Source organism: Drosophila grimshawi, unplaced genomic scaffold (assembly GCF_018153295.1).
Source record: "Drosophila grimshawi isolate 15287-2541.00 unplaced genomic scaffold, ASM1815329v1 contig_311, whole genome shotgun sequence".
Taxonomy (NCBI): Eukaryota; Metazoa; Arthropoda; class Insecta; order Diptera; family Drosophilidae; genus Drosophila; species Drosophila grimshawi.
In genome coordinates, this window is record NW_025063098.1 from 4,667,654 (window position 1) to 4,684,638 (window position 16,985).

A 16,985-nucleotide genomic window follows, 5' to 3' on the forward strand; every position below is an offset into this window, starting at 1 on the left:
CCGAATACAAAAACATAAATAATAACAAGAGCCAAATCAAATGAAAATCATGTATTTGAATGGCAAATACAAATGTGAAATGAATAATGCAAATCAATTTGAATGCTGCATTCAATTCCAATATAATTTCAATCTAAAGAAACTATATACAAATATAAATACAAAGAAACATAAACTATATATATTGTGATTGATGTTTCCTATCAGTGCATTCAAGTATTGTAAATTACACTACATATTGATGTGCGTGTGTGTGTGTGAATGAGTGTGTTATTTTGTAGTGTGCCACAAAATGTGCATCGAGTGCTCATTATGCAAACATACATGAATACAATTATGATTAATGCTTTGGACTCACATTGTACACATGTATGTGAATGCCAAAAACGTTTTGTAACAATTAAGTTAGTTTGACAGAAAACAATAATTATAATGCAAAAACCAAAAAAAAAAAGCAAAAAAACAGAAAAACGCAATAAAAAATATTGATGTAAATTGCACACTTATAAAATGAGCAAATGTAATTCGAATATAAATAAGAATAGAGGCAAAATCAATAAAGTAATTAAATAATTATGCATAAGTGTAAAGAGCAAATTGAGTTTTTTTCATTAACAGAAAAAAAACGTTCTGTTTTTTGTGTTTTTAATTAACTGCAAAGCTTTTGTAGCTTTTATGGTAATATTATCGGTAAGTAGAACATTGACTTCAGACTTTTAGCATTTAACCTGGTACATGTTAATGTAGCCTACAAGAAGTGGTGCACGCGATGGTTCCGGCTGAATGAGATCGGTAGGGGAAGGGGCAAGAGGAGAGAAAAGGAATTGGTCCACTCTCATAAATATCTCTCCTGGGCTTTCGTTGTTTGAGCTGGGCTGATGTAATTGCCACAGCAGATGCCCACCCTATCATCATCAGGCACCTAAACATAATCACATTTGATGATCCCTAAAACAACGACTACTTGCTTCATTCTCTATTCGGTATGCATTGCATGACTCCCAAAAAAAAGGTTTAAATATTATTTTAACAAAATATTCTAATAACAGGTATTCATTTATTTTAGTCTATGGGTAATTAATTTTCATTTTGTAGCATTTAAAATTGTAATAATGTGCATTATCCGAAAATTATAACTTTAAATGAGTTTGGTGCACTTAATAAAACAAATAAGATGAAAGAAATTATATGGTATAATTTAATACAAAAAAAGTGCAATCGATTTTAATATTCATTAAGAATTGATTTGATTTTTGAAACAAAAATGCATTAAAAAAAATTTACTTCAGACTCATCTAAAAAAGATATTGAGGGATATCCTTCAACAAAATCTGAAAACTGTAATTTAACGAGGAGCGAATTTAATTGAGATATTCTGTTGATGGATTCATAAAAGTATTCGATTTATTAAAAATTTATAGCATTGTATTTATCGTGCTTTCAACTTACCAATGCAATATGAACCAGGTGAAATGGTTTTCATTATCAGTATGCAAAAAGGGAAATGGAAATATAAACGTTAATTATAGCTTCAGAAAAATGCACACTCTTTTCTTTGCTGTGCTGCCAAATATGTATTTAAGTTTTAAAAAATATATATTAAAAACTTTCTCACTCTGCAAGTTCAAATTTCACTTCATATTAGTTTCCATTAGACTTGTCAGCTTTTAAATTTTCCATTTCCTTGGTATGCTAAATGGAAATCTTAGTACGTATTTTAATAAGCCAACCTATACCAAAACCATTTTGTTTATTTTTTCTGTTATTTTTGGTTGTTGTTGGTTTTTTTTCCTTTTCTACGCATCACTGGGTCTATCTATTGGCCGTGTTGGCTGTTGGCTGTTGGCTGACTAAGCTCATTTTTGGCCACACGAATATGTGAATTTACATATTGTTTGAGTTCTTGCCATAGACCCAGGGACTCAGGGACGTCGCAGGGGCAGAGTGGTGTTAATGTGGGTGGTTGAATTGGTGGCTTGCTTCGCTCGCTTTGCAGCTTTTGCTGCTGTGGATTTGCGCATTTGAGTGCGCTTGACTGATTTGACAAAGGATCAAGTTGTTAATTTTACTCTGCGCTCTTCGCCGAGTGCCACTGACAAGTGCCAAGTGACTGGCCAAACAGACAGCGGATTTTGAGACAACAAACATGAGCCATGTCAGATTAAAATGCTCCCACATAAATACATCGAACTTTCTTTATATCTGTTTCGGAGTTACAACTAATATTTTTCAAGTCTGTGTGTAATAATATGGCTTGCAAAGAAGCTATTGTCTGTAGCATAAATATTTGCTAATCCCATAAGCCTTAGGGTGATACATTTCCTAAAATAAACTTCTTACTCGGCATAGAAAACTCGGCATTTCTTACATTTATTTGCTTCAAATAAAATCTGTAGCTTAAAAAAGAAAATTATGAAATAAATGCGAGAAGCAACAAAAATTCATAATTTCCTCTTGTCTAAAAAAAAAAATCCGCAGTTGCTTGGCTTCCTTTATCGTGGTTTGTTCGCTGTCTCCGGGTCGTAAATAACCGCAACTCCACCACCGACCTCGTCGGTAGCTTCTGCCATCCTTTTACACAATCATCTCCTCATTTACCGACATTCTACTTAGCTCGCCTTGCATCGCTCCTCCGTCTTGTAGGCAATTTTGAGCTCTGTTTGAAAAATACTGCCGCACTGGGGTACACGTCCCCGGATGTGGGCAACAGACGTTGCAGACATTGATGAATTTCCTGTCGCATCCTTATCCGCTAGTCAGTCTGCCACCAGGTGGACGACGAGTGAAGCTACTGAATCAGCCTCAGCCTCAGTTTCAGCTTCAACTTCACCCACACCCGTCAAAATTCAAATAAATTTTTATCTGCACAAATGTCTCTGATGCCGCTGCTCCATTGTGACTTAATAATTTCCTACTCACGTCCCTACGGTGCATTGAACTGCTCTGCGGAAGATGTGCGCGAATAAGGATATGAGTGCCCAGGTTGGGAGGACACTTTAAAGTTCTAACATTTCACATGTATTTGATTATTGTGTGTTTGCATCTGCCTACGTATATTTTCACATGTGCTACTTTGCCGCACATCCTTGCTCTGCACGAATAAAAGGACTCATCCGAGTGCCGTATGTTTGCATATCATGGCAGAAATATTGCAATTAATTCAGTTGGCAGTTTTCTAACTGAAAAGTTGGCAGAAACATAAACAGAGGTAAGTCATTTCAAATATTTACAAATGAAACCAACTTCGTTTTATAACAAGTTGAACAAACTAAGAGCAACAAAATATCGAGTTTCGAACCCATGCTTCAACTGGCACAGGTATTATGAGCCCAAAATTTGCACTACTATATCAATAAGATTAGTCTGGAACATAGAAATCAATTTAGATGTCAAGATGTGTACTGCGGTATGGAAGAGTATGCAATCTTCGGCGATTTATTAAGAAAAACTTAGATGCTTCAATGAGCTGAAAAAAGAAGCAGACTGTAAGGCTGAAAATATAATACCACTGATGAGACCAAGTTTAAAAAAAGTTAAGATTACAAAACATATTTTTGGTGTGAGCAAGTGCAAGCTAGTCACAGAAAGTAAAAATGTTTAAAGCAGTCGACAGGAAGGCAATTACTTTGAGAATTATAGCACTAACTAATCCAAATCCATACAGATTTTTAAAGGAAATGGTGAGTTACGATCACAAGGATTAACTCTTGCGAACTGCATTCGAGGATTATGGTGTCATTTGAGAATCCAAACACGAAAACAAATTTAACACGAAGGAAATTAGTGGAAATCATAAAATCCTTGCTTACTCAGTAACTATAAGGATGATTTTAACGTTCGTTTGACTTTATAGCATAAAGTAGTTGACACACAGTTGACCGAGTTATGAGCAACTTTCTGTTAAAAAAGACGCGTTTTTTCAGCATTCAAGGATTATGGCGTTATCTATAACCATAACACCTTGGCCACTTAATAAACCTTGTCAAGAAAAAATGACTTGTCATGGGATTGCCAGGATCCGCTATTTCAGCTGCTGTCCTTCTTTATCTTCTTGAGAAAATCGTATAATTGAATGCATTCAAATTTATTATACTAACAGTAAAATTAAAACGTATTCATAATGGATGTCTTGATATCATACTAGATTTTTAATTAATAATAAACATATTAAAATATGCCAGTGTACATCAGTATTATGGGATTCTTTTCTGCATCATTTAAAGTCTTAAATGATGAAAATTTCAACTAAGAAATATCCGAATATCTTAAGCTCAGCTCACTTCAGTATTTGCAAGTACTCGTAACATTGCATTGCTTATTTCATTATGTTTGAGTGGTTGCTTCGAGCATTTGTGTAATGTGCTGTAATCAGAGCTAGCAGCATTAGTTTCATAAATTAATAGGTGGACAATTACTGGTATAATCCTTTGCCCTCGCCTCTCCAGTCGCCAGACCATCCTCCTTTTTTCTTTGTGATCGCTTGCACGCGCAACGTGTGGCACTTGTTGTGCTGTTCCCCTTTTATTATTATTTTTTTTATTTTATTTTTGCCCTTTTGTAGTTTTCCACTGCAAATTGCAAGCGTAAATCTTGCCCTGTTTTTCCGGCCAACAAACAAGTAAAAAATTATGGTCACAGAGAAAACTATGCCGTAGCGACGTTTGGATACACTAACAACTGATTTGATCTATAATATTTGTTTTGTCAATTATTGTATTTCCAAGATTTTCGTTTAATATTGTTAGATAACTATACGTTAAATACAAATAAAATACATATATTTTAATTTAACTCATTCTTAATAGCTCATTTATCGTATCCCATAGGAACCAAGACGAATTCCAACCACAACTTAAGTAATTTATTTCAAAGTTTTATGAAAGCGAAAGCAAAGTATAATTTCCACAAAATTGTGTGGCGCACATAGCCATACCTACACAGATTCACACACACACACACACACACTTGTACATTTGTACAAGTAGAATTTTATTTATTTATGACTACGTCGGCAGCAGAAACAACTTTCACACGGCTTCACGCGCTCAAATTTCCCTCACATTTGTCCGACTTAAACTTGGACCAAGTTTTCATATTCATTTCGGACTGCTAGTTATGTTCATACCAACGCCGTCATTTTAATCATATTATGCTTACAAATGGTAGTTTGAACAATGCCCAAAATTTCCGATTGTTTCTGAACAATATTGCTTAGGTGCAGAATTAAACAAGAGGATAAAACCAAAACTAAAACCCATAAGGAGCCTACTTTGTCTACCCAATACGGAGCAAACAAAGCAATAAACGCTTTAAAACATATATCTATGTAATATACATATATAGTAGAAGCTATCTCTATTGCTTGAGCCGCTGCTGGGCTCTCCATAAATTATCAATCAAACCGAAGCCCTTAAAGTTCAGCAATTGAATTTGAACTCTGATCCGAAGGGTAAAACGATGAATGGATTGTGTTTTTTTTTTCTGTATGTGTCATGTAAAGTTGGCCCGCAGAAGTCGGCAGAAAACTGTTTTGCCAATGCCAATTCAATTGACCATGCCCACATACAACTCCAACTGACCAGTGGCCAATGGCCAATGGCCAATGGTAAATAGTAGAGGAGCCTCGGGCAGCTTTGGGAGCTGCATAAAATGCTTTATTTGTCGAGGGCAAACAAAATGAACTGTAACAATATTGATACAGCTGACATTCGAGAGTTCAATCACAAAAGAATTGTTGTACGTAACCCAACAGCCACTTCCAACTCCTGACCCTGATCCCACCCGCACACCGCACCCGATTACACGTCTAGACACCGGGCTTTGTGCATTGTGCATTGTGAATTTTGAATTTCCGCCGTTGAGTGTTTTAACAAAAGCAGCATCATTAACTCTGACCACGAAAGTTGGGTATTGCTTTAGTTACCCATATGATTAAAAGAACGATGGAGATAAAATTCGAACCGCATCTTGGCAAAGGATACAGAGCCACAGCTGCTGTAGCCAATGACTTTGCATACCACAAAACAAATCCAATTTATTTACTCCCTTCTTTTATTTTTTTAACTCCAGTATCGAATGCATAAAAGCAAAGCAGTAAAAATTGTCATTTGATGTCTATAAATTGAACGATGATCGCTTAAATCCAATAAAAATCGAAAACAACTTCCCCAAAGCGACGACTGACCGCAAATCGTAAATGCAGCGACGCTTTTTGGTCGGACAGGCGGAAGGCGGAAAGGAAAAGGGACAAATAAGTTGAACGCTTTTGTTGTGCGGCTATCAAAAGCCTGTGGGCCAATGACATGGCAAAAAAAAAAATGTTTATCCTTTCCCAGCAGTTGATTTTCATTCACCATGCATAGCTTTTAAACTGGACATGCACAGAGAATTGTTGTTGCAATGCGACCTGTTGTAGTTTAGAATAGTTTTCCTAACTTCCTACTTCCGATAACAACACATAAATCTAATTTTATTTTTGTTGGCTATTTTTTAACTTTAGACACAATACAAATGCTAAATAATTGTACGATTCGTGAGCTCTCCACTATCGTGCACACCTAACACATATCCTACACAAAAAAAAAATTTCATATTTTTACAAAATGCAATGCCAATAATTTAATTCAAGGATAGTGGCAAATGGTAATACTTTTTATTTTAAGAGCAACATTTATTCACAATATAAAATCAATAAATAACTATATATATAAAGAGAATTTCTTAACATTTGTTGGATTTTTAGACGGATGCTGTGTTTGCCAGCACCGTTAAGCGAATGGATAACATTTCATTCACTTAGTGTACCAATTTTTTATATAATCACACATAAAGAACAATTTTCAGACGAAGTTATTTCTATAATATTACGACCCCAGTGATGGGTGGGCCTGGGTTTATTTGGATTCTCTTCTCTGCGCTTAATAATCCAATCGCAGTTTTTTGAAGTCGACTTCGGTTGCAATTGATCCGTGTTGATCTCATCGAATAGTCTTTGTTTTGGTATTTGCCCATTAGATAATTGCACTTCTTTTGCACAATTACACTTCTTGCTCAGGTGTGTACTTACAGGGCGCAGTGAAGGAAAGTATTCGTGTAGTGGACACCCAGCTGGAATATATTTCTCGCTCTTCACAAAGGATGACTCACTAACACTTAACCACAAATCATCGCCACATGTACGGGACTCCATCCTCTAGTAATTAAATTCGATATATATTTCTGCTTATGACATTTCATATATGTTTGAATTTTGAGGTACTGTAATATAGTTTGTTCCGATATATAATTATTTTGAAGTTTAGATAAAAGGTTGACTTGAGGCATCAAATGAGAATCACCTAGAATTTAAACCTGTATGGAATAAATGTAATGTGTTAACTACAGTCTTATGTAGTATTCAGATAGTTATAAATATATGTATATACTTTGCTTTATTCAGATTTCAATTGTCTGATACAATGTTGTCATTCTTCTCTATACATACATAACATGAAATGAATTAAATAACTATTCACTTAGTATATAATTTAATGTTAATGGCAAAACAAAATGTATACATTATAATAATAATTTGTGTGAGTGTGTGGGTGTATTTGTGGGTGTGGGTGTATTTGAACTAGCGTGTGAATAAATGAGTGTGTGTATGTGTGTGTTTATCAGTGGCTGAATACTGCACTTATGTTTGTTTGTTTGTTTTTGTTTTGCATATATTCGATAATATTATTAATTTACTGCGATTTTATTTCATTTGCGCTAAATTTAGGTATTAGTCGCTTATTTGCGCTGTACGCATTTGGTAAATGTTTGGTAATTTTTCTATATATTTGTTTCTAAGGTTTAGCCAAAGGGTATTACGGGATATTCAAGTATACATGATTTTCTTGATTAATTTTACGATTATATGCAATGTGTCTTTATATTCGAAATTTACCTGTGTCCATCCGAAAGTTATATGTATAGGTATATGTATGTCAAATCATCTAAAGCAGTTTATGTTTATGTTTATGTCGTGTATCTGTGTGTACGTAATCGAAGGCATGTATTTTAGTTGGAAGAGAGGACGAGAGAGATTCATTAATTATCTCTGATTATTTTTTCGAGTTCTGAGCCATCTGGAAGTAGAGACAGTCGTCGACTATCTCTGGTTACAGTTCGAGTTGTGGAATTTTAGATGTGAGTGTTACACGAGTGTTGTTATGCCTATGGATCTTAACAGTCTCGGCTTGCCGAAGCAGACCAATTGAATAATTTTATTTTATCATGATTAATAATAATGTATACAGTTGCTAAATGTATGTTATAAGTATCTTATGTGTAGATGTGTGTGAGAGTTTTCTGCGTGTGTGTGTGTGTGTATGTGTGTGTAAATAAACATAATGAAAAATATTGCATACCAGTGTTTCTGTATATATCTATATATCTGTCTCTGGGTGATATAAATCTGCTATCAGCGCATCGAGTGATTATGGAGAAAGTTAAATTTGTAATTTATTCAGTGTCTGTTTACTTCTGTTTAGGTTTCTGCATAACTTACGTCTCTACAAATAAAGTTAAACAATTTCTTTTTTATTTGTTGATTTTTCTTAAAATAAACTGCTAAAATTAAGCAAACATTGTAATAATTTTACGTTTTAAGAAACTCAATCAATATGTATATAGATATATATATAGATATTTATATATAATTACAAAATTATATGACAAATTATGTACAATATTTTTAAGGGCTGATTTTTTTATCGATTACATTATTATTAAATATAACTTTTTTCTTTTATTAGTTTTTGTTTTTTTGTTGAGGTGTGCCTAATGTGCGTTTGTGTGTAATAAATATTATACTTATGCACTATAAGTAATTTTTGTTTTTTTTTTTTGTTTGTTTTACGCGTTTTTCTTGCTAGAAAAACTGATATTTCGAATATGAGTTTTTTTTGTTTGTTATTTTTTTGGAATTTGAAGATTTTGCTCGACATTTGTTTTGGTTTATTTTTGTTTATCGCGCATGTTTAACATTATTCGCATTAGAATGTTATTGTGAAATTAAATATTAAAGTTATATTGACGTTGATGTGCGGCACCTTAACCAATGCCCAAACACATACATCATTTACAAATCATGTATGCATATCTGTATTCTGTTTCATCTGTTATCTGTTTTCTTTTATACTTTATAAGGAGGTACTAATTTGTTAACACTTCTTTGTTCCATATCCATTTCCCTTATACGATTGCTTTTCGACGTATATTGCTCCATTTACAAAGCCATATTATTACGTCGTCCATTGTTATTCACCTTATTCACTAAATTGCATATTTTTAAGGCTGGCCCCAGCTTCAGGCCCATATATTTCATCATCATATCAGAGTTGAGTAACAGCAAAGCCTTGCCATCGATTTCCTGCCGATCACAAAGATACTCATTAGAAATTTGATTAAAAATTCAAGTTCTCTCAACAAATAAGACTTCTGAACAATTTACAATTATCATTTATAATTGCACACCTCAAGCTACAAGGAGGGTGGACTTACGTGCTTCCGGAAGAGATCGCCATGCACGGCCAGTGAGTTGTCGTTGCTCTCGATATACTGGATAACCTCCTCGATGGACCAGTCGATGGGTTGCGCCCGAAGCGGCGAACAGGCCGATGTGAGTGTGCTGTGCTGAGGTGAAGTGATAGCTGTGCTCGCATAGCTGCTGGATGCAGCTGCAGCTGCCGCAACGGGCGCCGTCGCCGCTTTGGCGGCACTCGCAGCTGGTGCTGCGGGGCAGGCGGACTGTGAGGTAAAGGGCGTGGATATCGATGAGGGAAACGAGGCGCTCGAAGATAATGTTGTCGGAGATTTGTAATAGCTGCTCGGCGGTTTAGCGCTCATCTGTTCCGGATGCACCTCGGCGACAAGGGGCGCCAAATATTTGGCATTTGATGTGCCGCCAGCGAGAATGCCGCCGCTGCTGCTGTTGTTACTGTTACTGCTGCTGCTGCTGGACGTGGAGGAGGTGGAAGAGGCGGAACTGTTGTTGTTGGCAGTCAGATTATTGCTGCTTGCGTCCTGGCTGCTGTTGCCATTGTTGTTGTTGTGGTGCTGAAAGCGCACCTTGCGCAGCGCCTGCGCCTGGCTTGTGACACTTGGGGAGGCGACTCCATTCGGTTCCGTTTTGATGTTCAGCTTACAGCTGTTGCCATTATTGCTGCTGCTATTGTTGTTGTTGTTGCTGCTGCTGTTATTATTGTTATTGCTGCTGTTGTTGTTGTTGTTGTGATTTAGTGCCTCTTTAGGTTTTGGTGTTGCTGGCTGCGGCTTAACGCCCGCCTCCTGCTTGATAATCAACGGCTTCTCCGCCGGCGATGTGGGCGTGGGCGTGGCAGATTTGGATTGACGTGCGCGCTTCTCTGACAGAACGGGCGACGAAGGCGGCGTCGCTGCAGTCTGCAACAATTGTCGCTTGCGACTCTGCGCACACTTCTTGCACTCCTCGGTCTCCGGCAGCAGCGAGATGAGATTCGCACATGCCCGGCATGTGATGCACAGCGTCTCTATAAACTGCGCCAGACTATCGTCATCCTTCATTCGCAACGGCGATGGGATTTTGACCTGAAAGAGCAGCAGACAATTACTAATTGCGACACATTTTGGGATAGGAGTAGAGGTAGAGAATCATTGTACACAACTATTCTGGAAATCAACTCTGCTTAATTAATATCAAATGAAATATTGAAATCCTTATAGAAACGGGAATTTCTGGAAATTGCAAATAGTTGTCTGGGGGCAGTTACCGTAAAATTCTTGCCAGCCGCGGTCACAATGTGCACATCGCCCTCGAGGGCGAAGAGCAGCTTGGACAGCTGCTGGGTGTCAGTGCTGGCGGCGAGCACCTCCTGCAGGCAGAGCTTGGCCAGGGTTTGATGCGTTGGCCCCGTCACCATCGAAGGCAGCTTGGATCCGTTGATAAACGGCCCGCCTTTGCAATTGGTGTGAAAATGTGCCGTAACCGGTGAGGCAGCCACCATGGCATCCGATTCGGCAACAACTGTGTAACGGGGACGTGCACATCGCTGCTTTCCCGAGCTGGAGTCCATGCGCGACTTGTGGCCGGGCGGCTGCATTGGATGGCAGCTACGCGCACACCAACCCGCCGGGAAAATGTCACGTGATCGATAATTGCACCAGTAGTCGAAGGCGCCACGCCAACCATCGAAAGTGACATGTATCTGGTCATCCTTGATGGCATCAACTGTTGCACAGCAAATCAGTTGCGGATTCTTCTTGTCCACCGCCTCCAGTTTCTGGCCGACCTTAAACAGATTCACCTCGGGCGTTAGCGGTTCCGGTTGAAAGATGTCCTCGGGCGCAACCATGGCATTGTTGAGTATCTTACAGAGATAGCCAGGCCAACTAGAGGCATTCATACGGAAACCCAGCGGTGGCTGCAGCATGCCCCCATTCTTTTCACAGTGTCCAATCGCATGGATTTCCGTTGAGTCCACCAGACGCCAGAAATCATTCTGTGAATCGCTGCCATCGAGTCGGAGACGCAACCGGGAGCCAAGGACGCCCACCACTGTTGCAATGCAGGTGGAGGTGACGTTTCGCGGATCGAGTGCCTCCAGTTTCATGCCAATCTTGAAATCATTGTTGGGCGGATTTAACGCCTGCTTAAAGCATTCCGCCGGTGCGGCATCGCTGCCCGTTTCCTGACACGAGAAAAACGGAATGGATTATGATTATGATTAAAAACAGCAGACATGACTCACCTCCAGGTACGCATCCCAGTCGAAGACATGGAAGCTCTCATATTGAAAGGGACCCGTTGGCGCCGGCGCACCGCTGCCAAGCAGCTTGCGTTCGCCATCCGTTGTGCTGTGGCTGCTGCTGCTGTTGTTGCCGCCGCCGCCGGCAGCGTTGCAGGCGCTGTGTTGTCGCATGGAACCGTTCTTCTTCTGGTGCTTGTTCATGCACAGCATCGAGCAGAATTCCTTGTTGGGCGCACCCTCGCGAATAACATTGTCGCACTGTGTGCACGCCCCCTTGCTGTATGCCTTGCGGAACTCCGCGATGCACGTCTCCGAGCAGAACTCCTTTTTGCCCGTCTGCGTTGGCAGCACGTATTGCAGCGGCAACTTGCCCTCGCCGCACCAGGTGCAAGTTGCCCGCTTTGCTGGACGACCGCGAGCTCGCTGCTGTGTTGGAGTCGTCGTTGTGGTTGCTGCTGTTGTTGCTGCTGCAGTTGTTGTTGTTGTTGTTGTTGTTGTCGTTGCACTGTTGCCGTTGCTGTTGCTACCACTGCTGGCGCTGCTATCGCGTCCGCCAGACATTTTTCGACTTGTTTATTTATTTTGTGTGCAACGCTTTTTTCTTGCTGTTGTTAATTTTTGTTGCTTGCTGCCGCACTTAATCAGTTGGCATTTTAGTGGAACAGCGGACGATGTTGCATTTGCAGCTTATATTTTGTTTTTTATTTTTCAATTTTAGCGGCTTTCTCGAGGTCACGTAATAACAAATTTGTATTTGTGTTGATTTTGCAAATCTCATTGCTAGAAATCACACACACGCACGCACACACACACACACGCACATATATGTGCATGCGAGAACGCTTTTAATTTCGGGTATGCGTTTTAATTGCACATTATATGCGCTTCTCGGGCTTGCTTGCAATTGCGAATAAGTTAATTTTTTTTATTTTTCATTGCATTTGCGTTCCGCCATATTTGTTTTTCTGGCGATGATAGAACGCTTGAGATGACCATCAGTCACTGTAACTGTTACCTATCGCAAGTAGCACAGCACCGTACAGGTCACTATTTTTAGCAATCATATTACATGTCATAATAACTAACCAGTTATTTACAACAGCTAACTAAAGTCATATGATATTCCAATTTTTTAAATATTATTCAGTCGATGAAATTCGACATTATTCCGTAATTTTACAATTACTCGATTACACAGTCAGCGTGACTGTGAAGTGAGACTATCGTCTCGTCTCTTTGACGATTATTTAGTGATTATTAAAGTATCGATAGCAATTCGCCGATATTTAATTTAATCTGTAATAAAATCAGTTTAATAATATATAAATATATAATATATATAAATATATTATAGTATAATATATAATAATATTTATTATCTTATTAATATTTTAACATCAGTTTGGCTTTTGGAACTGCTAACAAGCGCCCCCTGGCGCCATCTATAGTTGACTGCTGGAATACCGCTCAACTGTTGAGCAATTATTAGCGCCAAGCTGAACGCGCCAAACTCAAAAAACTACTGTTAAATCAAAACACAGAAATGAAGTCTGTGTAATGTCAAGCAAACAACTTCTTATCACATTTGACCTAGTTTTTTGTTGGATAATGAAGTTAAGTGTACAGCTCTAAATTAGCAAGCTCAACACCGAAATTAGCCAAATAATGCAATTAGGAGCAGCAAAATTGACTCACACTCCAGCTGTGCCATCCAATTTCCCCGAAACGAAACGAACTCTATTGATTTATCTGGCTTATTTTCGCAAATTTCGCTACACGCTCATAAATCAAATTTTGGACCGGCCGCAGGCACAAACAGTTGACAAATGCCTGCGAACAGTGGGCGTGAATTGTGATTGTGCCACTACTCTTCGCACTTTTAATCACTCGCTGCCAACAACAAATCAAGGCCAAAATCGGCGTGAAAAACGAAACAAATCCAAACATCTGTGAAATATGTCAGCTTTTTGCATTCTTACACGCAAAAAAAGGGGACTACATTTTAGTCACCATATTATTGAGAAAGAAAATTACTAAATTTTATGGTTCTGACTTTCTAAAAAATTTGGCTTACATTTCTATATTTCAGTGTGGATTTTTCTAAAATTTAGAAAATAAATATGTTTAATTTCCATAGTGTTGTTTTCTACATTACTGTAAGACATTAGTATTTTTAGTCTTCAAATATATACATAAATATTTTACATAGTTTATAAAACTTATAGACTTAACTTGAAAAGAACTTACGATTTCAAGGGAATTCGAAATATAAGACGACAGCTATTCTCTGAGTTTTAGAAAGGATTTTTCTAAAAATTACGGTTTGCATTTCTACATTTTAAAACTAGTTTTCATAATAACATTTCTAAAAAAAATATCAAAAAGCGATACGTTTTTGGGATTGTAAAATTAAAAAAAAAAAGTTCTTAATATTTAGAAATTATTTTAAAAAAATTTAACGTTTTTTTATTTTTATATTTGAAAATTTTCAATTTTTTTTTAAATTGTTGGCAATTTTTTTCTATGTGCATGGCCAACTGTCCATGTCTCCATCCATCCGATAACTTTTGCATACTCTCATATTATACACACCCATACTCGCACACACACACACACACACTAGCAGCTGCGTCAATAAAAATGCATAAAAATACGAGTTGAATGCAAATAAATTTGCACGGATTTTTAGTTGGCTACACAAAAAGTGGGCAGATAAAATAACCATCTTTTTTACATGCCCAAAGCCCACCTGCCACAAAATAGATATATTGCATTTCTTCCGACATTTATATTGAAGTCACACTCACAGTTAATGCCAAAAGTTAAGCGTCAAGCACTTGATAGCTGCTCAAAGCAAAAACTTCTTCAGATAATTATTGCTGTCCGAGCATAAAACTTTTCCCTTTCGGTTGTCTTAGTTAAATATTTTGCTTTGCTTTTGGCAAAAACTTTGTTTGCGGTGCCAGCTTCTGTAGCCAACTGTAACGGGATTTTGTTGCCTTTTGTTTATAACTTGGCCGTAATTCGTTTCACTTATGGCGCTTCTTCTTCTTCAGAACAAAATGCCGAAATAAGCCGCTCAAAAATTATGATATTAATCAAATGAAGTCTACAAAAAGTTGAATCCTAAAACAATTCATTCGCTTTTCATTAAGTGATTATATATGAAAGGGTAAGAGTAAATGGCTTATTCTTGCTTTCTAAAGCATCTCAAATTTCAATTAATTTATAAATCTTATAAAAATGTCATATTTAAAACAGTTCGTAGTTGATCAGCTTATGCATTAATCTGTGCGCATATACTGCAAGTTTTGTAGGCAAGTTAAGAGCAGGTCATAAATTAATAATTGCTTAATTTTATCACCAGCAGCTGTGAAGATTGCTCTCATTTTCCTTGACACCATACAGAAACAGATGCCCAGGGGGGATTTGTCCTATTAACAATCATAATTGGAAGCCGAGTGACGTTTGCCGTTTTAAGCGTTTGTCAAATTGACGCTGAACAATTAGAAACTGTCGACAGACCCCATTGACTGATTACGCAAATCAAACAAAAGATTGACACTCAGTGGTTTGGGTGGGCTTGTGAACCTTGTCGTGATTTTAATCAACATGTTAATGAGTTTATCGCTCAGCCAGCTCAAGTGCTTCGAAGCTTAAATGCAGCGTTAATGATTCTGTTATTGCTCCACGGCAACGGCTATTGACACAGAATCAAGTTGTTGGCCCTGGCTAATGAAAATGTTCAACTTTGACAACAAAATGCGAGCTGACAAAGTTTAGCTGGCGCTTAGTTAAATGTGCAGAAATCATCTTAATGTTGAAGGAGCTTAATAAATGGACTTTCATGACGTCATTTCTTATCAACCTAATTCGTATGATTTATATGAGATTCTTAATCATAATCAGATGATGTTCATATTTTTGCTGTGCTAATTTTCCAAATAGAGTCATTCATTTAAATCCTTACACATAGTCAGTATAACTTTTATTTGAACACATATATCAGGTTTTATTGCTATATATACTACATTAAATAATCTAATGTCAGTCCCTCCCATTTTAGTTTGCATTTCATGCTGGTCACGTACATAAATCTAAATCCTCAACAGTTTACAACTCAATTATAGATAACTTGCTAGTTTTCTCTGCTTTAACGACAACAGATTGCGATAATAAATAACAACCATCGTTACATGAGGCAATGTCATCAACTTCCTTTTGACAGATTTCAATCAACAGTAAGGAGAACCGCAGACGAGCAACGTGTTTAATTACAGCTGACCACGCATTGACAGCGATTAAAACTGATGCCAATGCGTCAGCTTCAGCTTCAGCTTCAACCCACTGAGCAACAGGCATGAGAGCAAGGAATGTTCTGACGAATGGTCAGCAACACTGTTGACAATTCATTTAACCGAAAGGTGTAATCGGAATGGCGGCAACTGTAACAATCCACAACCATTCGACACTTAAACTGAAGATAAAATTAATGGTTATCGGCAAAAGATTGCACAATGGTAATGGACCTAGAATATATGAACTTTTTATCTAATTTATTAATGAGTTTCCTAAGCAATCATTTGTGTTTTGTTTTGTTTTTTAGTATATTCTTCAGATTGCATGCCAAATGTCAAGATAAATATTGTTAACAAACGATTGTGTAACATTTGCCTGTGTATACCACTGTGTCTATTTTGAGAGACGAAGATGAATGGCGAGCAATTTCACACCTGACTGCTGATCACACACGTATGTAGCTCGGAGCTGCCAGAAGGTGTTAGCCACATGGCCACAAGGTCAACCCTTTGGTCTGCCTTTAGGCAAACAATTAATGTGCAAATGAAAACCAATTAAATATTAATATATTAATTGCGTTCGATAATTACAAATCAACGCATGAAAAATGTTGCAGCAACATTTCCAACAACATTTCCGTGTGGCAACATGCGCTTTGAAAATTTTGTTGTTTTTTTTTTGTTGTTTTATTTTTTTGGGCAACATGGGGAGCCACCCACGAAGGTGTGTGTGCCGCATGATTTCATTCATAACTAGTCGCGTGGCTCGACACTGTGGCTTCGTACTCATCATCGTCCTGCTGGCGCTCGTCGCTTTGCAGCTTCGTGTTTGGGAAGCACTTCGGGCAGCGCTCAGCGTTCAGCGTCCTTGCCCAACAATATAAAAACAAGTGTCCTACGCTGGCAGCTCTGAGTTCTTCGCTCGTCGTCAGCC

At 37.8% G+C, this 16,985-nt stretch overlaps 1 protein-coding gene across 1 annotated transcript; it reads right to left on the minus strand.

The window, feature by feature from the left end:
• Positions 1–8,780: 8,780 nt before the first annotated feature.
• On the minus strand, positions 8,781–12,715 carry LOC6563005 (polycomb protein Scm). Its single transcript, XM_001990344.2, has 4 exons — positions 11,754–12,715; positions 10,776–11,693; positions 9,529–10,593; positions 8,781–9,397 (listed from the first exon to the last, which is right to left on the minus strand). Exons 1-4 carry the CDS (start codon positions 12,312–12,314, stop codon positions 9,254–9,256), a joined length of 2,688 nt encoding a protein of 895 aa, XP_001990380.1. The 5' UTR covers positions 12,315–12,715; the 3' UTR covers positions 8,781–9,253.
• Between the last annotated feature and the right edge of the window lie 4,270 nt (positions 12,716–16,985).